The sequence below is a fragment of the Peromyscus californicus genome, unplaced genomic scaffold, assembly GCF_007827085.1.
Source record: "Peromyscus californicus insignis strain IS unplaced genomic scaffold, ASM782708v3 Scaffold_22__1_contigs__length_63687245, whole genome shotgun sequence".
NCBI lineage: Eukaryota > Metazoa > Chordata > Mammalia > Rodentia > Cricetidae > Peromyscus > Peromyscus californicus.
In genome coordinates, this window is record NW_026294525.1 from 48,751,443 (window position 1) to 48,779,362 (window position 27,920).

Consider the following 27,920-nt stretch of genomic DNA (forward strand, 5'->3'; position numbering starts at 1 on the left):
ACACCACCTCTTTGGGAATGTGGGCGTCACATTCTTGAAATCGCTTCCTGCTGGGTATGGGCGAAGGTATCTTTATCCTGAAAAGGAAAATTTTAGGTTAATTGTCAAATTCTAGGAAACGTAACTATATCCTTCGTTATCCAGTCTGTGTATAATGCCAAAGTTCAGGGTCTATGTCAAATCCTTATTCAGGTAGTCTTTGAGACTGGAGCATCTCAGCTAGCTCTCTCAAAATTGCTCTGAGCACTTTGTAGTTCAAAGCTGATCTGTAGATGATGTTTGTCAGCTTAGTGATGTTATTACTGTCCACGTGGAATTGTTGTTGTTGTGGGGCCCCAAATCTTCCTGGTTGTTACTGTCTCCTTATACTTGTGTCAACCCATAGTCCCTAAGGAAGCTTGGTAATCTTATTTATAAGGTTCAAGTTGGTGTTTTCCTTTCTCCTTCAGTTTTTCCTAGGCAGTTTATTTATTTTACATGGCAGTGTGTTTAAGCTTTATTAGTAAGTGTCAGTGCTTGCATTCAAACTCAGTTTGATCTGATGATAGAGCTAACATAATTTACCCACATTTACATATCTCCGTGTATAAACAGCTTTGAATGGTACTTTTAAAACTTTTTAGTTAAAATACAAATATATTATTTTTTCTCTTGGTCATCCCTTTAGATAATATAAAACTCCCCAACTCCCTTTAAATAATATAAAATATTGAATCCCTGTGTCATTCAACCATCCATAGTGTTATTCATCATTCCCTCTTCCTCTCCTTCTGTATTTTCCTCCTTCTTTCTTCTCCAGTTAAAAGTCCCTCCCATTTTCCCCATTTCTCCTTCATATTACCTGTGTCCTCCTATTTCCCTCTTAGGGGTTCCCCTTGTCATAGCCCCATTTTAGTTACCTCCTTTCTGTAATCAGTTTTTGTTGTATACACATATATGGAGATTGAGGGCTAGGAACCAAAGGTGTGAAATAACATGGGGTATTTGTTTTTGTGGGTCTTGGTTATCTCACTCAATATAATATTTTCTAGTTCCACTAATCTACTGCATGGTTTCAATTTTCTTTACAGCTAAATGGTATTCTGTTATATACATATACCACATTTTTCATTATCTATTCACTATCTATTAATTGAAGGATATATAAGTTGTTTTCATTCCTAGTAATTGTGAACAGAGCATCAGTGAACATATCTCTGCAAGCATCTGTGGAGTAGGATGTTGTCTTTTTGAAGAACTGTCAAGAAGTGGTAAATCTGGGTTATATATTAGATGTATGTTTGGTTTATTGAAGAACTAATCACAATGATTCTCAGATTGCACTAGTTTGCAATCACACAGTAGATTATGATTCTATTTTCCTACATCCTCACTAGTATTTGTTGCTATTGGTTGTCTTGATTTTAGCCACTCTGAGATTGGTAATATGAAATCTCAAAGTTGTTCTAAGTTTTATTTACCTAATTTCTATAGGTAACGAATATTGGGTAGATATTTTTAGATTTTTTATTTCTTCTTTTGAGAATTTTTTTCAACTTCATTACCCACCTTCCATGAGATATAGTGTCTCTTCATAGCCCTGGTTGTCCTTGAACTCATTATGTCAACCAGGCTGTTCTTCTAATCGCTAGAATCCACCTTCCTCTACATCTGGAGTACTGGTATTAAAGGTGTGAGACTATGCCCGTCTCTCATATCTCATTTTTAAATTGAGTCATTTGTTTTCTTAAGTCTTTGTTTTTTGGGGTACCTTATAGATTCTGATATTAAACTATTATCAGATATATAGCTGGCAAAGATTCTCACTTTGTAGAGTTTGCCTTCACTCAATGGACTGCCTTCTCTGCTGTACAAAGCTTTTTAATTTTGTGAGGCAATATTTGTCAATTGTTGACCTTAATTTCCAGACAAATGGAGTCCTGTTCATGAGATCCTTTCCTACACCCATATTCTTTTGGGTCCTGCTTCAGTTTTCTTCTGGAAGATCTAGAATTTCAGATTTTTCACTGACGGTTTTGGTCTATTTGCAGTTAGTTTTCTGCAAGATGATCAATATGGGTCTATTTCATTCTTCTACATGTGGACATCCTGTTTTCACAGCACATTTGTTGAAGATGCTGTCTATTCTTCAGTGTGTATTTTTGGATCTTTGTCAAATATCATGTGACTGTAGTCATGTGTACTCATGTTTGTGTCATATTTTTTCTTCCATTGATCTATATATCTGTTTTTGCAACTGTAGGACACTATGTTTATTAATACTGCTTTAGAACATATTTTGAAATCTGGAATAAGTATTTCTGCATTGTTCTTATTATTAAGGATTGCTGTGGCTATCCAGAATCTTGTGTGATTCCATATAGATTTTAGGAATTTTTTCTAGTTCTTTGAAGAATGTCATGGTGATTTTCTTGGTGTTGCCTTGAATCTATAAATTGCTTTTGGTAGGATCATTATTTTCACAATGTCAGTTCTACCATTCCTGAATCAAAGGATGTCTTTCCATCTTGTAGTATGTCAGTCTCTTTATTCTGTGATTTAAAGCTTTCACTGTAGAATTCTTTCCCCTCCATGATTAGGATCATTGTAAGGTTTATTATGTACTTTGAAGGTATTTTAAAAGGAAACAATCTCCTTCTTAGCCTGCTGGTGTACATAAAAACTACTGATTTTTGTAAGCTGAATTGTATCCTGACTCTACTGAAATTGTTCATCATTCAATAAGTTTTCTGGTAGAATATATATGTGTGTGTATGTGTGTGTGTGTGTGTGTGTGTGTGTGTGTGTGTGTGTGTGTGTGTATTCTGTAAATAAGGTTAATATGACTTTCTCTTTTTCTATAATTTCATTCTTCTGTTGCTTATTGTAGCTAGTGATTTGAAGATTGTATTGAAAGAGAGTTAGTGAACAGCCCTGTCTCACTCTTGATTTTAATTTATTTCAATGTTATTGCTTGAGTTTTCTCCATTGAGGATAATGTTGGCTGTGAGTTTGTAATATAAAGCATTTGTTATTTTGATGTGAATTATGTATTTTATTTGATGTATGCTTCTGTCATTCCTAGTCTCTCTAGAACTTTTATAATGAGGGCATGTTTTTTTTTTATTTCAAACACTGTCTCAAAATTATCTCTGCCAGTGCTAGAACTCAATACGTAGTCCAGGCTGATGTTCACCTCACAGATATCTAAATGCCTCTCTATCCTGTGTGCTGAGCTTAAAGCATACAGCAACAGTGTGTTGAATTTTTTAATCATTTATTTTTTATTTTCATAATTTTTATGTTTAATGTAAAAATTATGTGTGTGCCTGTGCATCAGTATATGGGTATGCGCACATGAGTAATGATAGTAATTCTTATTTTTTAATGTCTCTATTTTTCATATATGTGTGTATTATAAATTTTCTTATGATATTATTGCAATATATAGAATGCATTCTAACATACGGACATATAATACATGCATATATATGTATATATATATATATATATGTATTTTGCTTATAATCACATCCTATTGCCTCATCTTGTCTCTCTCCCACTCTTACTGTTCTTATCCCTCTTCTATATTATTTTTTTCTACTCTAATGTCTTTAAATAAATTTGGTGACTCACATAGATCCTCAGGGAGAGACAGAACCTCATGAATCCTACCCTTCTTCATAGCGGAATGTTGATAGGTCTTATCCTGTGAATGGTCCTGGGTCATTAACCACAATTTCTGGGATTTCAAGAGTGCAATGAGCTTTTCATGCCCAGAAGTGAACTTTATATATGTCTCTACCTTTCCTATAGATTCTAAAATGTTTAAGAAACTTTATTTATTTAAAATGTGTATGTGTTTGTGTATATGGGTAAAGTGTCCATGAAGACCAGAAGAGGGTGTTGGATCCCCTGGTTCTGGAGTCACAGGCAGCTGCCCAAAGTGATAGGGGTTCTGGAAACTGAACCCAGGTCCCTGCCAAGAGCAGTATATGTTCTTAACTAGTGAGCCTCTTCTCCAGTCCAGACCTTATATTTCTTCTGCTCCTTTCCCTTTTTTGTAAATCTTCCCTGAGCCTTTGAGAGAGTGATTTAGATGTCATATTTAGGAGTGAGCATTCTGTAGTCTTTCTTTTTTTTACTTTGTTTAGTTAAAAATTTCTGTATAAATCTTTGCCCATGGTAAAATGAAACATTTTCTCTGTGTAGCTTTGTGTCTTTACTGGAACTTGCTTTGTAGACCAGGCTGGCCTCGAACTCACAGAGATCCACCCCTCGAGTGCTGGGATTAAAGGCGTGGACCACCACCTGGCAAATGAACTTTTAAGACAAACATTGACAGCAATAATCTGAGGGTATAAACATAAGAATCTAAAAGCCAATTAGATAAGTATCACATTTCATTTAGTAGCAACAACAGTAGTTTCTGCACTAGGGCCTATGACATGCTTTTATATGTTTTAAAATACTGCATGTGGAGAGATGGCTCAGACATTAAGAAAAAATAACTCTACAGATGGGGATGATAACATCACAAGCGTCTTTCCCGTCTGTGCTGGATTTTTACATTGGATTGCTCTTCTATATGTCTAGTGGGGATAACCATAGCAACTGTGAGTCCATGTGAATCATACCCATGTCACTCCCAGAATTAAGCCCTTTGTGGCACTCCTTTGGCTCTAGCTGTCTTTTCACCACATCTCCCAGAAAGTTCCCTGAGCCTTGAGTGTGAGTGGTTGTAGGTATTCTGTCACTTTCAATTTCCTTAATTCTTTTTGTATAATCTTATTTGTTCCACATAGTTAATAACATAACTTGAATATGGAAATATTTCCACTTCCAGTGAAGTCTGTGTGCCTTTGAGTGTATCTTTTTTTCTCTAATTTCAATAGCTAGTCACCAGGTTAGGATGTAGTAAGAGGTGAGAACTGGTCTTTTAAAATTGTTGCTTAATAGGAAAATCAGTGTTTCTTAACAAAGTGAGGTGCTAGATGAAGGTTTTGTGTGATGTAGTTTTTATCACATGTATGAAGTTTCCCTCTCACTATTAACAAGTATATGTATAATTAAGAACTATTGAAATATTCCAAGTCAGAATCAAATACAGGGGCATATGGCAGAAGAAACATTCTATCAGGAAAAGAGAAGTATAGTGTTCTTTTGCTTATATTTCAGTAAAAAAAAATCAAGGAGAAATATTGCCATTATATTCAATTAATGCTTAGGCTAATAATACTTAGTCCTTCATATTTGTGATAATTTAATGGTTACTATGTCATGTCACTTCCTTTCAAAATAGCTCAACCTGAAGATACTTGTAAGTGCAAAACTGGTCTAAGGAAAAGTTTGCTAATATAGCCCTCTTATATGTACCCTATCATTTTCATTGCATTTTGGCTACTTGAAGCAAACCTGGACATAGTTAGGAAGAGAAACCTCAGTAGAGAAATGCCTCCATCTGCTTACTTGTAGAAAGGCTGTGGGGCATTTTCTTCATTAGTGACTGTGCGCAACTCACTGTAGTTGGTGCCACCCCTGGGCAGTTAGTCCTGGTTGTATATGAAAACAGGGGGAGCAAACCATGGTGAGAAAGCTAGTAAGTGGCATTCCTCCAAAGCTTCTGCTTCAGTTCCTGCCTTCAGGTTCCTGCCTTCAGTTCCTGCCTTGAGTGCTCTCAGTGACAGACTATGGCCTGAGAGTTGTAAGATTATTAAACCCTCTCCATCACAAGTTTCTTCTATTCATAGTCCTCATCATATCAATAGAAACCTATCTAAGTAACCAACATTTTCTGTACTGACTTGGAGAATACTTTTGTTCTCCCACCTATGTTTTCACATAGAAAGACAGTTTTTTTTTCTATAGAAGAAATCATATTGAAATGAAGATTGTAATATAACAGCTTTATCCCACACAGGTGGCTATATGTATCCTTATTTAATTTTGGGGGTATTTTACATATTTTTTTTTATGAATGTGTGCCTGAATGTATGTATGTGTACTGCATGTGTGAAGGTACTCACAGAGAGCAGAAGAGGGCATCAGACACCTAGAACTGGAGTTACTGGCAGTTGTGAACCACCTAATGTAGATACTGAGAATTGAACCAGAGTCCTTTGCAAGTGGTATTAACCACTGAGCCATTGCTCCAGCCCTAGTTTGAGGAACTGTTAGAGGCTAGCATAAAACCTGCCACCTATAAGAGGGTTAGTAGCTATTAACAAATGTTTTCTATTTATACAGATTTTATAACTGTTAAGATAACCAATCTAATAGAGGGAATAATCTATTTTCTTTGTATGGTAGCCTTTTGGTCCACCTGGAATAATGAAAAAAGGTATAACAAGATCTGAGAATGAAGAATGGAAAAGAATCCAATCATTGCTGACACCAACCTTTAGTAGTGGAAAACTGAAGGATGTAAGTTAATGGAGGACTTTTTATTATAAATGTAATATACTCTATCAGAGGACTGGTAGAGATAATATTATACTCTTTAAAGAGAAGTTCCTTTGAGCATTACATTGCTAATAATGGTCTTTGTTTTTCTGTTTCATTATTGTGTTGGTTCTTTGTTTTATTTTGTTGTTGTTATTTTGTCTTATATAGCACTTTTGAAAATATGATGATCTTTTTATAACTTCAAAGACTTGCTTGTTATTTGGGGACTCAGATGTTGCCATTTACCATGAGATTGTGTTGTGTTTTGTGCTTAGATGTTCCCCATCATCCAAGAATATGGAGAGGTGCTGGTGAAAAACATGCCTTAAAGAATTTTTTCAGTTTCATGAGGTCCAAATTGTTGATTGTAGATCTTAGTACTGGTGTTATTGATGTACTGTTCAGGAAATTGTTCTCTGTGTCAATGCATTCAAGGCTGCTTTCCACTCTCTCTTTTACCAGGTTCAATGTAACTGGTTCTATGTTGAGGTCTTTGACCCACTTGTGCAGCAGGGTACTGTGCTGTTGTTCCCTTTGTGGGAGAGGGCCAAGTAGGCACAGAGTCAATGACACAGACTCTGGGAGAATGTCAAAACAACAAACTCAGTTTATTTAGGGAGAGACAAGACTTATATACCCTCCACCCCACCCTGGGGGAAGGACTGATGAATATACATCTGCTGGAGTGACCTGGCTGCCTCTCATTGGTCCAGGTAAACTCCAGATCATGTCTCAGCTGCTGTTGCTAAGGCCCTTCAGTAGACCCAGGTTTGGCTCTCAGAAAGTATCTTTTTTACTGGTTTGTGCTGTAACTTTGGGATGGCCCTTAAGCCTGTTAGGGATGAGTGATCCCACATATCCACCCCTTTTATTATTTTATAGGACATGCTCAGTGGGAGCTAGGGTGCAGTGCCCTTACCTTATTTATCCCACTTTAGGAGAGCTCAGCATAATGGACTGTGCCTACCTTAGGTTGGCTTGCCAAATAAGCTCATACCTGTCATTGACTACCAGCCCTCAAAGAGCATCAATCCTGGATAGCTGTCCAGGTGGTGGGGTTTAGGCAGTAGCCTTCTGTATCTCAGTGAGCCATGCATGCATTAGCTCTCTAGTAGGACTTTGTGTTAGGTGTCTGAAAGCCAATAAAATCTGTATTGTCACCTTTGTGGCCACCTTCTGTTCTTGAACCTGTTGCAGAAGATATTTGAACAAGAAAAGGATTAGTAAAAAAATTCAGTCTAGATGACATGGATGGGACCCTAGTCATATTTATTGTACCAATTGAAGTCTTTCTGGTGATGCATTAGCAACCATGTAGGGGGTGAGGCAATTGCTTTATATCTAGGTTCACATGCCAATAATGACATAACTTTTACTAATGCCATAGTAGTGGGGCAAATCATACATTACCCCTCTGAAGCTTCTTCTTTGACCAAAGTCTCTTGGTCTGTTGCTGGACACACATATCTGGAGGGTATTCATATCTGCATGGTGATATCCTGGGGAAAAAATCTAAGCATATCTTTGCCTTCAGGTTGATAGGGGAGCAGGGGTTTGCCACTGAAGGGTGATGGGATCTTTCCAACCCACCAAGCACAATGGTGTCTCATGAGGCAAGTAAATAGGTGTGTTGATCAATTTGGGCTTATGTGACAGGGTTAACATATGGTTCTCAGCCCATGAGCATCTCAAGAGAAACAGTGATGTTATACTGTATATTAAAATGAGCCTGAGCCTCAACATGATCATCATAGGCAGTTTGCCAATTAAGGAAGACCACAGGCTCCAACATATCCTTCATCAAATGATTATCAGTCATAATAAGTCTCTGAATGCATTGTACATTGCTATAGGACTTGCTCAGAATACGGCAATTCAGGACGTGATTCATTAGCAGCATTACAGACCAAAGACAAATCTGAAAGAAGAGTAGGTAACCATGGCTGGTTAGCCACATTGGGGCCCACATTAACTGGAAATGCCATGGTTGGGCATGTGGGCACCATAGGTGAAATAGGCTGGGAGAGGTATGTGGAGCAGCTGGCTTGGCAGGCAGACATCCAGGCAAATCACTCCATGGATACTGCAGTGGGGGGTAGCCACTCCAGGCATGGAGGAACAGAGAGAGGGGTTTCTGGTGTAGGCTTAGGTGCTGCTGCAAGCATTTCCTCTCTCTTTCTTTACCTTTTCTTTACACCTATTCTCATCCATTTCCTTGTCAGCAGAGGCACAGGAATATCAGTCATGGACAGAATGAAGGTGATACATAAGTTGGTGTTACATTGTTCCTGGCAGTGCTTATTATGGACCTCAATGACCCCCTCAGAGCCACTGAGTGCCACCGCAGCTGTCTGAGTATTTGAATGGTGGCACGTCCAAGACTCAAGCTGTGGGGAGCTGCAGCCACCTTGAACAGGGTGCCAGAGACATGATCCCCATGCCCCAGAGAAAGGAGACTCGGGCCATAATTGAGGGGGGCAGAGGGGCCAGGCATACAAGGCAGCAGACTTACCCTGTCCCACCCCACTCATCAGGCAGCTGTTCAGGAGCACTGTCCTACCCCCACCAATTTTTGAGATAAGCTTGCTCTTTTTCCCCAGCCACCCTCAGATAAACCCATGAGCTGTTTCCCCCTGCTAAGGAGAGGGCATGTCTGCCTGAACCCCAAGGGCTTTCTCCCATCTGCTGGTCCTAGGGCAGAGAGAAGGAGGGTCTGACTGAACCCTGAGCACTTCCCCCTGCCCCCCGCCCCTCGCTGGTTGCAAAGGCAGAGAGATGGCATATCCTCTTAAAATCGGAGCACTCTCTTATGCCTGCCTGGTACACAGGCAGGAGAAAAGGCAGGCCCCTCCCACCAGGTCTCCAAGCATCAGGCTGTGGCTGCAGCTACAATCACTAAGGGGCTTTTGGGCCCCAAGTTTCTACAGCCTTTCATGCCCATGCTTCAGAAGCACCCAGCCCCATTCAGAGGCTGAAGCTCTGATCAGGAGAGGGCTGCAACTTTTAACTCCTGCTGACAGCTTTCTCAAGTACCCCAGGAGAGTGTAATTTTACCCTCCCTTGGACTAACAATGGGTAACTTTCCTGCTACTGCAAAAGAAGCTCAGATATTAGAACTTAAAGATCTCTATAGACCAGGGATATTCATGTTAAGTGGGCAAACGTGGCTAGCTTTTGAGTTGAAGCCTCTGCCATAGCACCCTGGATATCTCCTGATAATCTGGGATCCAGCTCTTTGGATGCAGATCTTATCTTATTCTTAGCCAAAAAAAGAGGTTTGGAAAGGTAAATCTTCACACACATGATTTATTCCTGTTTTATTAGGTATTATAGCTTGTATAAAAGAAGGTACCAAGATGATGTTCTTAAAGCTTTCAATGACCACTGTAAAACACAGAAGATGGATACCCTCTTGCTTGAATTCCCACCTCCATATGTAGAGCCAGATTCAGAGGATGAGACTGACCCATCAAAGAAACCTCCTAAACAATCCCTTCCTGCCTCACCTCCCAAAGAGGAAAGTCTCTATCCTTGAGCAAAACTGCCTTCATCCTCATGCCCTGAAGAGCATCACTGTGATTCCCTTAAGGCAAAACCAACCTCAGTAACTAAAGCCTGCCTTGCTCAGGTACCTGAGCACCTTATGCAAGCTCCAACAATGAAGTATCACTCTACCAATCCTTTTGCCCTTCCAGGTAATGTAGGACTAAACGCTGCCACCCAGACCTGGGCACCCACCTCTCTTAAAGATCTGTCTTTGATTCACAAAGCTGCTAATGAATCAGGTCCTGACAGGTCATATTTTGAACAAGTGCTAGGACAATGGACAATGCATTTACAAACCTACTATGACTGGTTGTATTTAATGAAAGCTGTATTGGATCCCAAAGTTTTTCTTAATTGGTGTGCTGCTTATGAAGAAGAAGCTGAAACACAGGTAAGCCTAAATATTCAATGTAATATTGTTATATCCCTATACATGCTGACTGGCAGGGACCAATATGTTAGTCCCACAACCCATGCCCAGATTACCCTGCATGCCTATTTTCACCAAGTCTCTCCTTGCATTTAAACCCTTGAAGTCCTATACTCCTCAGGAGCCAATCGGGTACTTTTGTAATCTGATACAGCAGCCAGGGGAAATGTTTACTGACTTCTTAGCCCAGTAAATGAGGCAGTGGAGAAACAGGTTGATTCTGGCCCAACCAGGGAAATGATCATTAAGTAATTAACATGGGAATGGCTTAATGCCCCTACTTCCAATGCAAGTGCAGCAGTTTGTAATGAGGACATCCATAAATGGGTCATTGCTACTCGAGATCTCGACCCCTAGGTAGAACCAATAGCTGCCCTTACAGCTTCCCTCAATGCACTATTAGCTTCCAAAGATAATGATCATGGACAGTCCTCCCCCTCCAACCACCTGACCATTCTTGCTTGGGATGTGGTCAATCAGGACACCTTCGTAGAGACTGTCCCAAAGCTAGGCCCAAAACTAAATGCCCCAAATGCCAAAAATGCTTTCACTGGGCATGTGATTGCAGGAGCTCTTCACAAGTTCCTTTAAAGTCAAGGAGGGGCATCCCTCACCCAGCAAGAAAGAGGAGGTCCCTCCAAACCCAGACTGTTCTGGACCCTTCCAATATTCCCCCATTCTTCCATGATGACCATCTAACTGGATGGCAGACCCACCAAGGGTCTGGTAGACACTGGTGCAGAAGCCACTGTGATAACTCTTAATGATGCTCAAGCCTTCCCACACTGGAAACTTAAAGATGGCCCAACTGTTACTGGGGTAGGAGGAGATAAGCCTTCTAAAACAACCCTTCACCTGGTTCACTGGAAGGATCTTGATGGCAATCAGGGGTGATTTTGACCTATTATAGCTGATACACCTGTACATTTCGGGGTTGCGACCTATTAGAAGAAATGGGGGCTATCCTTACCACAGATGATAAAACCTTTTATGAAGATATAGTAACATTGACATGACAGGTCAATCTGGTAGAAACTCTAGCCTTCACCCCTAATTCTAAGGGCCACTGCCCTTCCCACAGATATAAACCTTCCAAGGCCCCTACCATTATATTGGACATTGCAGAAGCTTGTGTGGGTAGACCAGTGGCCTATTATGAAACCCAAACTATCAGAGTTGAGAAAATTAGTTGAAGAGTAATTGTTATTAGGCCATATTGAATCTTCCTCAAGTAGATTTAACACCCTCATTTTTGTAATTAAGCAAAAGTTGGGAAAATATTGTCTCTGCAAGACAAGGCAAATCAATGCACAGATGGAAAAAATGGGCTCCCCTCAAGCTGAGTGACCATACCCAGGTGTTATTCCACCAGGGTGGCATATTCTTATAATAGATATTAAAAATTGCTTTTCCTTAATGCTACTGGCTCCAGAGGGCAGAGAGGGCTTTGTGTTCATTGTCTGGGAGCCCAATTTTCAAAAACCTTTTTCCTGTTATCACAGGAAAGTGTTACCCCAGGGTATGAAAAACAGTCCAATAATCTGTCAGTTGTATGTTCAACAGGCCTTGGCTTGAGTCCCTGATGAGATATTAATGATTTGCTATATGGATGGTATTCTTTTGGCCCACTTAAGCAGACAGAGACCTCAGGAGTTATTGCCCCCACTCCTTGAAGACCAAGGAGCACTTCACCTCAAGGTTGCCCCAGAAAAGATACAATGGCTACCTCCATTTGCTTTTTTGGGCCACCAAATCAGCCAAGTTAACCAACCACTCAATGACTCTATTATAATATGAAAGTCTTACTCTCTTACAGACCTCCAGGAACTCTGTGGTACCATTGATTGGCTCAAGCAATTTCTCCCAATTCCCAATGAGGACATGAGACAACTGTTTTCCCTTCTTGAGGGGCATCCTCCCCCTCTGCAAAGATACAGTTGACAGAGGGGACCAAGGATCTGTTAGAGAGGGCTAGTGATCTTGCCTATAACACTTCCTTAAGGGGATATAATCCAAATATTCCCCTGATAGCCCTAGTCCTTTGGACTAAGGGTGGAGTATTGGGAGCACTGTGGCGATCCGGCCTACTAGTCTGGATACATCTATTACATTCTGAGTAATTCCATATCAACTCGAAATTTGATATTGCCTTTGAGATAGGCAATAAAGCAGGAGCAACTGCCAGGAGAATCATGGGCTGCAAACCAGACAAGATTGTCCTCCCCTTCTCCCTCCAAAATACCCAGCCCTTATGGGTAGACTCCCTTCCCTTCCAGAAAATGATGACAGGTTTTCCAGGGATCTTGGATAACCACTTCCCCCAAGATGAACATGTGTCAATACTGTCACTTCTTGAGTTAACTGTAAGCCCATGTGCTAATCCTTCAAATGTCCCTCTCCCTCAAGTGGCTATAGCTTTTACAGATGCCAATAAGACCAATTTTGGTTTAATAATAACCATGCCTGATGATAAAAAAAAATGTACTCACGCCCACCTCAACCCAGACTCCGTTCAGTTGGGAGAATTTTTGGCCATCCTTAAAGTATTAGAGTTGAGCCACTCAATGCCCATCAACATTTTTTCAGACAGCCAATACACGATCCAGGCATGTAAGCTGTTATCCTTTGCTAAGGAGCCTTAGAGATCCCATCTCCATAACCATGAAAACAATACAAGACATGCTAGAGAACAGAAGGCATCCATGGTATATATCTCATATTCAATCACACTTGGGATTGCCAGAAATGCTGGCTGCTGGCAACCACCATGAACATAAAATGATCATGACAGTGTGAGTACCAGTGCTAGAGCAGTCCAGGCTCTTACACCAACAGTTCCACCTGTCACCTCATAACCTCCATAAACTTCTGCCTGTCTTGCCCCTGTCCAGTTGTAAGCACCTAGCACAAATCTGTACCACCTGTGCTCCCTAGCACCCTTTGGACCACTAAATGGAGCAACAGTCAACCCCAGGGGCCTAATGCCCAATGCACTGTGGCAAATGGATATTACTCACAACCCACCCTTTGGTAACTTAAAATACAACACGTAATAGTAGATACATACTCCTCATTTACCTTTTCCCTATCACAGACTGGGGAAAAAGCCTCCTAGGCAATCAAGGCATTAAAAAACACTATGATGGTCATGGGAATGACTTGGAGCATAAAAACTTATAACAGCCCAGCATATACCTCTCAACGGTGTAATGTAGAAGTAATTCAGTGTAGATGTAGCCAACGGTTTTATCAAACAAGAAACACAGAGCCGATTCAGAGAAGAAAGCCAAGAAGTCAGAGCCAAGAGCCTCACCCTTCCTGATTCAGGGATCCTCCTCAGCCCAGAGAGCTCTCCAAAAAGAGAGCCCTACTTCCTGTGTGTCTGTCTCTATAGTCTCCTTGTTCTGGCTTCTCATTGGTTGTAAACCCAATCATGTGACTGCCTCGTCTCTGCCTGTATGTACCGCCCTCCAGGTCCTTAAAGGCGTACTCCACCACTCTGGGACTAGCTCCTTGTCGTCTTTATAGATCAGTAGTTGACAGTTTCAGACCAACTTTTGCTGTCATTTGTTTCTTTTCCCTAGGATACAGTAGGCAGTGAGTAAATATATTTATATAGCCTGGCCTGAGAAACTTATTCAAGATATGTTAATAAGGTAAATAAAATTTTTCTTCGTAACAGCTTTTTTCTCATTTGTTACAATTGGAATAAGCCACATCTGTTAAAACAACAGCTTTGTTGCTGTTTTTGTTGTTGTTTGGTTGTTGGTTTGGGTATAAACAACAAAACAGTTTTTAGTAAGTAAAATTTATTTGCATAAATAAGTTTGAAAATGATCCTTATTGCTTAGCAAATAAAACAAAATTTGGTGTTACTGAGGAAAGAACTAGTATAAGTAAATATAGTTTTGATTCATTTATAGCCAACAAATTACCATAAAAATAATAATTATATGACTCTAGGTTGTCCAGAGAAACAGAACTGTGTGTGTGTACGTTTTATATTTATTATATGGCTTCTGACTTTGGCTTATAAACTTACAGGATATAGTGATGGACACAGAGAAGTCCTATAAGTCATACAAAGCAAGCTGGAGAATCTGGAGGGCTGGTGATATACTATGATTGAAAGACCTAGGAACTAGGAAAGCTGTCATTTGAAGCTTTAGTTCAAATCTTGACTCCAAGTCCCAAGGAAGAAGAATGATGCCCCATCCAAAAACAGGCAAAGAGCAAATTCTCCCCTACTCCACTTCCCTAGGACGAGCTGAGGCCTCCTACATTCTGTAGGCGATCTGTTCTACTTAGTCTGCCTATCCCAAACCAACTTTCGCTTACATTCCTAGAATAAATTTTTAACCTAGTCTGTTATCACTCAGGGAGGATGATACAGAGAAGCAGTAATTACAGTCATAGTACATAATGTAAGCTTAACTTGAAGATGAACTTTAGAAATCCTTTTTTAATTTAAATTTATTAGTTTGAGAATTGCATACTTGAGTACTATATTTACAACATTTCCCTCCCTGTCCATGGTGCAACTCTTCCCATGTCCCTTCTATTCCTTCTCAAATTCAAGACCTCTTCTTTAATTATTAGTTACCTATATGTGTATGCATAGACACTCAGACTCACACACAAAATTTACTGAATCCATTTAGCATTGCTTGTATATACAATGCATTTAGGGCTGATGACTTGGAATTTGATAGCTATCAGGCAGCAGCTCCTCTCCAGAGAAAATTGATTCTCCTTCTCTCAGCAACCTTAGATTGCCTATAGCTCTTCATCTAGGAATAAGGCCTTGTGAAATTTCCCCTCTTGCGTTGACATATTCATTAGTGTTGTCATTATGCAGGTCTTATTTAAGCAACCATAGCATTGAAATTCCCTGGGAACAGCCTGTCGTGTCTAGAAGACACTGTCTAGCAACACTGGCTCTCTGGCTTACACTTCCATCTCCTCTTCATGGTTTTTCCTGAGCCTTAAGTACAAGGGTTGCATTGTAGGTGTAGCAGCTGGGTTTGAGCATCCCTTTATGTTTACCACTGTAGTGCAGTGATAGTCTCTACTGTTGTAAAAAGAAGCTTCTTTGGAAAGGGGGGAGGGCTGCACTTACTCGTGAGTAGAAGGATGAGCGTTTTGAACACAGCTAGATTATGGTGGTTTAGGAAAATACCAATAGTAGATTCCCCTAATGTTTCCTATTCAAAATCAGCCTAATTTTAGAAATGTTGTAATTCATTCTTGTTTTAAATAAAATTTTCATTTTAATTTCTAGAATAATGTTTTGATGGGAAATTATTGACAACAGTTTCTGCTGAATTACAGTTGAAAACATGAAGACTTGGTGTAGTTGTTTGGGAAAATTTTCAGGTGCAGAGGAGTTTTCAGTCTAAAGCATAGATTTGGTGGATGGAGAAAATCTTTCATGTGATGGTACAGAGGAAGGCAGGCTGCCTTGTGCAACTCTCTCTCCTAATATTCTCTTCAAAGTGGCCTCACAAGGCTGTGCAGTGAGGGTAGTAACCCTTGTCAATCCAGAGAGAAGAGGTATAGGTTGTGCTGCCAGAAGGGTCTGGGAGCACGGTGCACAATTTCTACCACTGAGGCCTGGCAGGGGTCAGGAAGATGGGGTAAATGGAAGCCGTTGGCATGTCTCCTGTTTGACTCTGAAATGTGGTAATAGAAGTCACTGCCAATGATAACCAGGTAGAAAAGACAGAGTTCCTGTCTGCAAGGAGGTTAAGCCGGAGGGGGAGCCAGAACTATCAAGAGATGACTGTATCATTATGTGAACAGGGGCTCCATAGATAGGGGCTGAGAGGGCAAATAAGACAAAGAAAGGGAAGACACTATTCCTGAGTTCTCTTTCCCTTTCTGTAAAGATTCCTCTACTTCCTCAGCTGCATCAGAACTCAGGTCTGCCGAGCTTGAAGGTGTCCCTTATAAGTTCATGCATTGGAAACTTTATCCTTCTGCCCTCCTAAATGGACTAATAGATCATTGAGATCTCTGCCCTCAGGAATGGATTAATGTCACTATCATGCTGTCCTCAACCAAATATGGAACAGAAAGCCCCTCACTACATGCTGGCAGATGCTGGCACTCTACACATGGACTTCCCAGCCAACCAAACATTAACCTTTACACGTCTAGTCCTTTTAAATTACTCAGTCTCAGACATTTTGTTATGGCACCAGAAAACAATCAGAAAAAAAGCCTGTTTTTAATATCTTTTTCTTACAATATTCCTTAATGAAAGATTCTTGTGTACCCTTTATAATACACTGTCATTCGTTTGCATTATACATTTCTCACTGCCTCCTCTTGCTTTAAACATTATGAAAAATCTTTGGTAGGCATGATTTCTCAGAGGCAGTTACAAAGGTACTTCTGGGAATAAACTTGGTGTGTCTTTGGAGAGCTGGTTATGAGCTGAATGGAGTCCCCATATTCTTATGCTGAAGTCCTAATTCCAGTACTCAGCATTGGCCTGTTTTGGAATAGTGCATTGCAGGTGTAACTGGTTAAGATGATGTCATAAGAGAGCAGGGAAGCCCTAAGCCATATGACTGGTGTCCTTTAAAAAGTGGATTGTGAATACAGATACACACACACACACACACACACACACACACACACACACACACACACCACAGAATGTCATGTGAAGATGAAAGTAGAACCCAGGGAATACATCTATAAGACAGGGGATACCAAAGATGGTTGCAAGCAACAGAAGCTGGAGGAAAATGGGGAGAGTCTCCCTCAGAGTTCCTAGAGGAATCAGCCCTGTTGATCCCAGATTTGAAGCCAGGAAGATCCTATGTACAAGGTCAGCTTGGGCTACCTATCTCAATAAACAAACAAATTTCCTTTCATGTTAAAAGTCAAATGTCATTGTTCCCAGCTTAAAGAATTGTGGCAGCAGACATTGGCACCTGACACAATAAACCCACCACGGAGGCCCACTTTAAAGATCACCACTTGCTTTTTTTCCACAGGGCCCTATGACATACCTGGTCCTGTTTTCCCCAAATGATCTGTGTTGGGACCTTGATCTTGTCCATGTTCTGATGCAGAGAGTATCTGGATTTCTCACTGACAATTTCCAAAAACACTTGTCAGAAAAGAAAAACACAGTGAGTATATGCAGGGTCTGCACATAGGTACCACAAAAGTCAGAGCTTCAAGTCCAGGCCATTACTTCTCTTCAGGGGACCAGAAAACAGGACATGTACAGAGGTTTACAAACTACAAGGCAGCTGGCCGCAAAGCCGCAAGCTAGAGCAGGGCTACTTACGTTTCTGGTAGAAACTGTTATGAGGGATGCGAACATCAACAAGGCCTTGAAGGATCTGAGGATGAATAATCCAAGGTTAGAAAACAAGAGAAGTCCCACATCCTCCAGCGTCTTATAGCTCGGGGGCAGCACTGCCTAGGGTTGGGCTTGTGAATCCCCAGAATGTAGAATATAATTGGGAGGCTTTAAAAAACAAACTGAGCTGGAGAGATAGCTCAGTGCTCTTACATAAGACCTGGTTTGATTCTCAGCATATACAAGGAAGCTCACAACCATCTGTAACTCTAGTTCCAAGGGCTCTGATGCTCTCCTCTAACCTCTGTAGGCACTTCATGCATGTGGTGCACAAAATACAGGCAAAACACTTTTCACATTAAAAAATAATAAAAAATTAGGGGGGAACTTGGGAAATGCTGTGAAGCCAGAGGTCTGCATATTATGTTAAAGACATTATAAAGACATTAGCATGGCATCTTGAGAAACTCTTGGTTTAATTCAAGACAAAAATTTGGATAAACAAAATATCAGGCCATTATTCAATGATATCTAAATGCAGAACAAGATTGAACCATCAGGATTGATGATCCTATAAACACTGGCCTAGCATCATGCACCAAGCCTCGACCATCTCCAGCACCACATAAACCTGGTGTGGTACAGCATGCCTATAATCCTAATACTCTAGAGATAGAGGCAGAAGAATTGAGGGTTTAAATTCATCTTCAGTTATTTGGTGAGTTCCAGGATAGTCTGTAATACATAAAAAGACCCTCTTGAAAGAGGAAGAGGAAAAAGAGGAGGAAGAGGAGAAGAAATAAACTATTAAGAAAACTCTGGTGAGAACCCCATAGTTTCAGAGAGCCCAGATTATTGTCTGACATTGCCTTTGTTTTCTTTGCTGAGGGCTGCAGCAAATATAGGTAGGCCCTGGGCTACTAACCCAGATAGGTGGCTATGGCAATTGTAAAGCAGTTCCTTGCCTCAGGACTCTAAGTCAAAGCAGAGGGTTCACAAAGATAGCTGTCACTCCTCTCATTCACCAGAGAACAGGTCTAGACGCCTTCAACATACCATCTCAGGAGTCTTATGCAGACCAAAGTTGGGAAGACTAGTGTTATGTTCCTCAAAAGGTCATGTACTGAATGCTTGGTCTTCAGCCTGTGGGGTGGGCTTTAGGAGGTGGGACCCACTTGGAGAGGTCATTGAATGATATATTGGGACCCTGGCTCCATCCTTGTCTGGTTCCTGTCCACCATGAGATGAGCAGTTCTGCTCTACTGCATGCTTCCTGCCATGATGTTCTGCCTCACTATACGCTCAAAATGAAGGGGCCAAGTAACCATGGCCTGAAACCTCTGAACCCATGGCACTGTCAGGTATTCTCCCACAGTGATAGAAAGCTCACTAATATATTGAACCATGACTGCTTTTGACTAAACCAGCTCTTTTTTTGTTTGTTTGTTTTTTGTTTTTTGTTTTTCGAGACAGGGTTTCTCTGTGTAGCTTTGTGCCTTTCCTGGAACTCGCTTGGTAGCCCAGGCTGGCCTCGAACTCACAGAGATCCGCCTGCCTCTGCCTCCCAAGTGTTGGATTTAAAGGCATGCGCCACCACCACCCGGCGAAACCAGCTCTTTAGAATCCCAGAGGTTCTGAAATTAGCAGCACAGAGGTGAGGGAAATGACTGTTTACTTAATAAACACTGTGCTCCATGACAGATATTTTCTTCTTTCTACTATCCATCCAGTATCCATGCATCCATCTATCCTTTTCCAACTCTGCTTAATTCAGTGGTTCTCAACCTTCCTAATGCTGTAACCCTTTAGTACAGTTCCTCATATTGTAGTGACCCCCAACCATAAAATTATTTTCATTGCTACTTCATAACTATAATTTTGCTACTGTTATGAATTGTAATGTAAATATCTGATTATTTCCTATGGTTTGAGGTGACCCCTGTGAAAGGGTTGTTCAACCCCCAAAAGGGTTGCGACCCACAGGTTGAGAACCACTGGCTTAATTGATGGATCAGTTCATCCATTTATCTTATTTCCCTGAATCATTTATTTATGTCTGTATTTGCTAATCTATCCTTTCTCCACCCCTATACTATCCAGTCATCATCCCATCCCTCCAACCAACCAACCATCCACCCATGGTTCCATCCTGCAGCCTTAAACCATATAAGCATAACATGCATTAACTCATTTATCTATCTATCTTGTACCTATATAACTATCCATTCTCTATCTCTGACACTAAGACATCCTATAATATCCACCATCCATGCAATCTATATAAGTAGGACCTTCTTCATGAAAGTGCACTGCTAAAGTGTGGAGATAGGCAGGCCCTGACAGAGAACAGAGCAGAAGACACACATGAACAAACGAAACCACAAGATGGCCTAATGGACTCAATGGTAGGTGGCCCTACCCTACTGGGAAAGAAAGGCTTCTGAAATCAACATATATTTTCTCCCAGTGTTTTCTTATCCCTGACAACTAAAAGCAAGGAGTCTTCTTTGGTCACAATATTCTAAAGGTATTATAGCTGGAAGAGGACAGTGCCACTTTATGACTAAAAAGATATCAAGGACAGATTACACCACAGACACAGATTTTGGATTCTTCTCCAGAAACGTACTGCACTTATTAACTAAGTCATGGTCACAAAGTCTGTGTAGCATCCATTCTCACAGCTTAGGAGGACCTCACCTCACTCTGAGGCAGGGTTCATTGCTTACAACATAGGAAGATAATCTGGGTTCATAAGGCCGCAGCTGTGGACTTTTTTCTCTACACCTTTTCCTCAAACGACCTCATTCAGACATGACCCTCAATATCTTCCTCTGTCTATGGCTCCTGCTTTATGTTTAGGCCAGAAATCCCTTTGCACCACTTAAATGTCCAACTGCCCATCCCTTGGAAGCCTCAAAAGCAATCTGAACTTAATATATCCAAAAATGGAACTCTCAGCATATGTCCCAAACCTGAAATTCCTCCTCTCCTTTCCCTGTGCAGAAAATGCTACCTTTACCCATTCAGTCTCAAGAACTGGAAGTCATCTATGACCACTCACTTTTCCTCACCTCTACTTCCAACCTGCCCTAAGTCCTGTCCATTCTTCCTCACAACACATCTTAGCTAGTGCTATTACCCCAGTTGGTACCAGCATCACCTCTAAGCCACAGTATATCCCAAGTAGCCTCTGTTTCTATTTGTGTCCTCTACAGTCTTTCAGTGGCTCTCCCATTATGCTTAGAAAAAACAGACTCACTCCCATAAACTACAAGGACATACAAGATCTTCTCCAGAGCAGCTCTTAGGAAACCATGAGGTCACACTGTGATCATACTCAATGACACTCAACATCATTGCCTTTCACCTACATTCTCTTAAAAGCATACTATATATGATAAGATAATATCATCTCTTATGGCAAATGTTTATCTTTGTTTTTTTAATTTTTTTGAGTTTCAATATCAATAAATATAACCCTCATAGATAAAAAGCCCTCCGGGTTCATCCAAAATAATTTTTTTAAATGTACAAGTCTAAGAGTCTTAATTTTTTTAAATTGAGAATGTGATTTAGCCCCTGACTCCATTTCCAACTCCTTTCTCCTTCACTCTCTAGGCTCCAGCCACTTGCTTTTTTCCATTGCCATCAATCTGTGTATGTTTTTTCCACTCTACACATGACCCTTCAAATTACCTTATCAGAGCTATCCCTCCCTCCCCATTTTAAATATTTATACCATCTTCATTTTACCTCTAAAATTTGTCTCAACTTGTAAATTTTTGTCTATTAGTTGTCTGCTTCCTGCATTGGATTGCATCTGCTCAGTTGAAACTCCCTGTGTTTATATTTACCATAGTGTTCAGCACAGTGTCTAACATAATCACAGGTAAGCTACATGTTGAATAATGGAGCAGACAGAATGGAGCCAGAGAGTAGATGCAAGAGGCCATGCTGGGGGAGGCTGCATGGAGGGCAAGGGTGTGGCACTGATACACTGTACCTGCTGGGGCACTTTGAATCGGACATAGGAGCAGAGCTGGAGCATCTCACTCATCTCTTCTGGGGTGGATGGGATCAAGGGAATTTTCTGAATGGCAGCCGAGTTGTACAAACTGATTGTCAGTTGAATACTGCAGGCCTGGGATGCAAAACAAAAGAGCCCAATGATACACCTATCAGGTGTATTGTGCCCCTATGTGCAGGAAATGTTCAATGAAAACCCAGGGACTCAGGTTAACATGTCAGGTTTCTTTCACCAGGAGACAATCCTCTTTTTTTTTTCTCTTTGAGACAGGGTTTCTCTGTGTAGATCTAGCCATCTTTGGAACTCACTCTGTAGACCAGGCTGGCCTCAAACTCAAAGATCTGCCTGCCTCTGCCTCCTGAGTGCTGGGATTAAAGTTGTGCACCACCACCACCTGGCTAAGAGATCACTTTTTAATTGGTACTGGCACCCTTGCTCAAAGTAAACATCGTATTCTGAGAATTATAGAAAAAAATATATCATCTAAGATATTTTAGGGTTGGAGTTAAGCATGGTGGTACATACATGCCTCAAGAGGTGGAGACAAGAGAATCACAAGTTCAAGGCCATCATGGGCTTACATAATAAATTCTAAGCTAGTCCAGATTAAAACAACAGCATTATGTTTTAGGGCTGATTGCACATACCATGGCCACAGACTAGCAAGATACGCAGAAACGGAGGCTGTCCCCAAGCCTCTTGAACCAGAACCTGCATTTCCACAAGCTGCAAGGGGGTGAGAATGGCAGAGTATGGGGAGTACCAGATGGTGCCTCACTCGAGCTGTTTTCATGCCTGTGTTATTTCGAGGAGATTGAAGGAAGTGAGAGATGGAAAGAAAGCATGGAGCTGCCATGACTGCAGCTCCCTCCCTTGATCTGGATGCCCTCCCCTCTGTGGCCAATGCATAAGACACAAGAGAGTGTAAGTGCAGCACAAAGGCTCTCTTCCTCCAGGAGAAAATTAAGTGAGGGGTGAGACTCCTTTTGAGACTGCCCACTGTCTCATGACACAAGAGGCTCTGATAGCTAACACTATGCTAGGCATGGCCTGTGATCCCAGAATTTGGGAGGTAGATGTGGAAAGATTATGAATTTAAGGCCAGTCTTGACTACATGAGACCTTGTCTTAAAAACAAATAGGCAGTTGCATCTTTAATACTGGCCATCCTATAGAAAACAACATGTTAGGACCAGGGAAATGGCTCACTGGTAAAGCTCTTGCTGCATAAGTATGAGGATGGAAGTTCAGAACCCCAGAACCCATGCAGAAGCTGTAACAGTCACCTGTAATCTCAACTCTTGGAGATAAACAGGAGACTCTGTGGCCAGCTTGCTAGCTAGACCAGCCATAACTGGCAAGTTCCGGGTTCAGCTAGAAACCCCACATCAACAAATAAAGTGGACAGTGACCAAGAAGATACTCAGCTTCAACTTTGTCTCTTACCCATAAAGAAAACCACACATTATGTATCTATGTCCTGAAAAGCCTGCTGAGATAGTATGCTCCTATAATCCTAGCCACACAAGAATCTGAAGCAAGAGGATTGCAAGTTCAAAGCCAGCCTAGGCTACATACACAGGGAATTAAAGCCAGCCATAGCAAGAACCTAACCTGTGGGATGGGGGGATACATAGAACCTGTCCAGAATTGTCCATATCCAATACTGTTTCACAGTGACTTCTCTTTAATTTTAATCACAGAATATGTCCTTTTAGAGCACAGGCAATTTCATGAGGTAGTCCTAAAAGCTTTCAAAAATGGCCTCATAACTTTCTGTAATAGCCTTTAGAAGTTGTGCTAAGATAACATCTATGTTATAAACAAACTAACTTAAGATGTGGGCGTGCAGCTCAGTAGCAGAGCCCTTGCTTAGCCTGTATGAGGCCCTGGTTTGAAATTCAGCACCATAGAAAGGAAAAAAAAGTCATTGTTTTTGCATTCAAATGAAAGTTTTGATAAAAAGTCACACCCTGACAGATGATCAAATAATAAAACTCATTTTTTATCTGTTAGCCTTTACATCTCTTCTCTTTTAATTTATATTGTCACTGGCCCCCCAAAGTCATATATATATATTTTGGTTTTTCGAGACAGGGTTTCTCTGAGTAGCTTTGCGCCTTTCCTGGAACTCACTTGGTAGTCCAGGCTGGCCTCGAACTCACAGAGATCCGCCTGGCTCTGCCTCCCGAGTGCTGGGATTAAAGGCATGCGCCACCACCGCCTGGCCATATATATTTTTTAAGAAAAAAATTAATCTTAGGTTTAATATCTTGTGGTATCCTACACTGGATTCTGATACTCAAAAGCAACACGGGTGGAAAAATGAAGTCAAATTCAAATGAAGCTTGGGATTCAGTTGATAGTAAGGCACCAAGCTCAACTCCTTAGTTGTGACAGGGTCACTGTGGGGATGTGAGCTGTTCACATAGACAAAACTGGGTAAAGGGAATATGGGAATCTGCACTACCTTGGCAATGTTCCTATAAATTTAAAATTATTTCAAAGTTAAGACAAAACTTATATGGAAAAATGTAGGTAGGATGTGATCCTAACTTGTTTCCACCTTCTCACATGCAAACAATCAATCTTAAATTTCCACTGTCTCCCTCCTTCTCTGTGGAGAAGGACAGGTTCCACAGTTAAGTACAGGAGCCACACAGCACCATGCACATGGCCACTGCCTCCCTCCTTCTCTGTGAACCAGGTCTGGCTCCAATTAAGTCAGTCTGGCTATGGTTCTCATCACACAATTGTTACCTAGTCAGAGTTATCACAAAGCATTGTCTATCTCTGAGGTCTATATCAGAAGGGTAACTTTTTAAAGGAGTCATAGCAGAAGCTGTGTGGATGCTTCTTTAAATTCAAGTTACTTGGAAGGTTGTTCTGGTAATGTAACTCACCAGCAGAGCACACAAGACACAGGCTGCAGACATCAGATGGGTAGTAAGCAGCGTATACTCCAGTCACGTGGCCACCCATGGAGGTGCCTATAACGTGAAAGGGCTTTTTGTTCAGCTTAAGGCACTCTACAAACTAGGAAGAGAAATGAAAAGGAGGCATGATTACAGCTGAGATGTCAGCAACTACTGCAGAGCAGAGACCCCTCCCCTCAGTAAAACTGAACACTCTACTGGGTCTGACACTGATTATTACACCCAACATTTAGTTGAGCCCTGTGACATATGTGTACTTTGCTTTATAAGGCACATGTGGCTGTAGGGTCATTTATAAGTATAAATCAAACAACAATGATCCCCTTAAGTCATAAACTGTTCTATAAAGGACCAAGGCATCGATGTTTTTTTTCCTCTCTCTATGGGTCGGCTGGTCTCTGTGGTAACTATTCAACTAGGCTACTGCATCACAAAAGTTGCCGGAGGCAATACATACCTAAGTAAGCTAAGTAAGCATGGATGTGTTCCAGTAAAATTTAGTTTACAAAAGTAGGTTGACAGCTCTGGGGCGATAGTTTGATGACTCCTGCTTCATTTGAAGCCCTATCTGGCTAGACATGGGTCCAATCAACCATCTACATATTTATCCCTCACTGGAAAAATATTATTAGATATTTATTAGGTACAAGTAACTATGGTTAGCCCTTGAGGACACAGCAAAGAGCCAGACAATAAGCCCTCGTTAAAATATATAGTTTAATGGTGGAGGCAGAAATTATCAACTAAATATTCTTTTTTTTTTGAGACAGGGTTTCTCTGTGTAGCTTTGTGCCTTTCCTGGATCTCGCTCTGTAGACCAGGCTGGCCTCGAACTCACAAAGATCTGCCTGCCTCTGCCTCCCGAGTGCTGGGATTAAAGGCGTGTGCCACCACTGCCCGACTCCTAAATATTCTTATTTAGAAAAAAAAAATCAATGTGAACGTGAAACTTACAAACTATTCTGTTAAGAAAAGGCTTTATACATAACCTTAGGAGAGAGCCAGAGATGGATACTAAAACACAACAACATGCAAAGAGTTCGCCCCAACCACACAGAAGGAGAAAAACAGACCTCCACAGGGGAACAGTTTTGTAGAATTCTAAATGCCTTTTTAAAGGGCTGAGAAACTGCCCAGATTACACTTCTTCATGTACAAATTGGCAGGAGATGTAACTCAGTGGGCAGAGTGCTTGGTTAGCATGCACTGATTCCTTGATTTGTTATTGATTCCCAGCACCACATAAAATGGTAGTACATTACTGTAATCATTGCACTTGGGAAGTAGAGGCAGGAGGATCAGAAGTTTAAGGCAACTTCCACTACATGATACCCTATTTCAAAAAATAAAACAAAAAATACAATAGGCTTAAAGGAAAACTGACCAAAGATATCCCTAGGCTGCCATTCTGTTTGCAATCACTTAAAGACAGATGTACTACGGACTGGCCATGAGCTAGTGTGCAACTCTTGCCTGCTTTCCATGTGCTGAGAAGATACAATCTGGGCAGTTTGGGTAAAGCCTCCTGCTTACCTGATGTACCCTCTTAACTTGCCCATCTATAGACAGGTCATCCAGGGACGAGCGGGTGGTGCCTTCATGACCAGGCATGTCCATGCAGACCAAGTGCAGGTTCTTCGGAAGGAACTGAAGACCCAGAGCCAGACAGTCAGTATGTGATCTAGAAAAACATGTCTACCCATTTCTCTGGGGAGGAAGCTGCCACCTACTCAATGACCCAGACAGCCACTGAGATTATGTTTCTGAGCCTCTATGTGTCTTATACATGTGAATAAAGTATCAACAGAGCCTCATATGGAGAAGAGGACCCCAAGACTGGTGCACAGATGAAAAGAGGTTCAGTGGGTGACAGGAGAGAGGATACAAAACTCAGGCTAGCAGGCTTACATCTTGCACTTAATTTTTTAAAATATTTACCATTATGTTTTAGGTATCCATTCTCTCTTTCCACTTTTATGTGGGTTCCAGGGATCAAACTCAGCTTATCAGGCTTGCACTGCAAGTGCTTTTCCCTCCAAGGTAACATCTGAAAATACTTAATACTGTTTGCTCAGTACTATTTCCTTCCCTTCCATGCTACCCTTTCTGGGGAAAGGCATTGCTCCTTTTGGCTCTGGACCTGGCCAGGGCTCTGGGAACCATCTCTTCTAGTTCCAGGACAACAGCCACATGGCTGGAGGAAGTGTTGTCCTGGAACTAGAAGAGATGGTTCCCAGAGCCCTGGCCAGGTCCAGAGCCAAAAGGAGCAATGCCTTTCCCCAAAGCCATAAGGCTGGTTTCAACTTTCTTTTTTCCTTCATCAGGGTCTAATTATTGAGATGATGATTCTCCCAAATCACCTTTCCTCTATGTTTAAAAGATGCACCAACTTTAGCCATGAGTCTGAGAAACATTAGTTATCAAAGATGTTTACTGAAGAGGGGACAAAAAGGATTAAGGCTTGAAGATGGCTGTCCTCATGGTGGCATTTGGAAAGAACACAAATAACCCAATGACATGTGCACTTTTCCTCCTAGTGACACTTACGATCTTTCAGATATTGTCCCATTTGAAGTAGGAACCTGGGATGCTGCTCTCTCAAGACAAACACCAGCCTCAGTCCCGCCCCCTGTCCCCCATTAGCTGGCCACTCTCCCAAAGTACAGTGAGAGGCCACACAAGTCAACAGTACAAAAAGTGACTTGGAAAAGGATTCTAAAAAGCTGCCAGATCAAGACCATTTCTCTAAATGATTAAGGAAAAGAAAAAAGAACAAATAGCAGAAGGAAGAGGATTTTGGGGGTAGGCAGGGAAAGGAAAAGAATGTTTAAGAACAAACACTTTTGGAAAAGGCCCAGCCTTGACCACCATCATGGCAGTTCTGAGGTAGAGCTGTGCTGAAATATCCCCAACCCTCCCCAAGCCTAAAAATATCTCCATGGTAAGAAGATTCCAGAGACACAGTTTTTAAAATACTACCCAATCAATTCTGTAATGCAAAAAAAAGAGTCTCAGTAATATATTATATATTTCATTAATTTAAAGATGAATTTGAACTGTGGTCCACTCCTTTTAAGAGAGAAGAGTCTGGAAGTGTACCTTGACTACACTGAGCCACATATCCTTGTGTTCAGAGAATCCATGGAGCATGAGGATGGACGGTTTGTGTCCTGGCCTACCCCGGAAGGAGTAACAGAACTGATAGTCCTCATGGTGTACATAGCAGACTTGCAT

The 27,920-nt window shown here is 41.2% G+C and overlaps 1 protein-coding gene across 1 annotated transcript; it reads right to left on the minus strand.

Annotated features, from left to right (window-relative positions):
• Positions 1-27,920, minus strand: LOC128118624 (monoacylglycerol lipase ABHD6-like). The gene is given in 8 exon segments (XM_052751373.1): positions 1-77; positions 17,422-17,522; positions 17,706-17,760; positions 21,727-21,829; positions 21,831-21,864; positions 24,654-24,786; positions 26,220-26,333; positions 27,786-27,920. Coding segments are annotated over 8 exon segments (726 nt in total). The 3' UTR covers positions 1-26.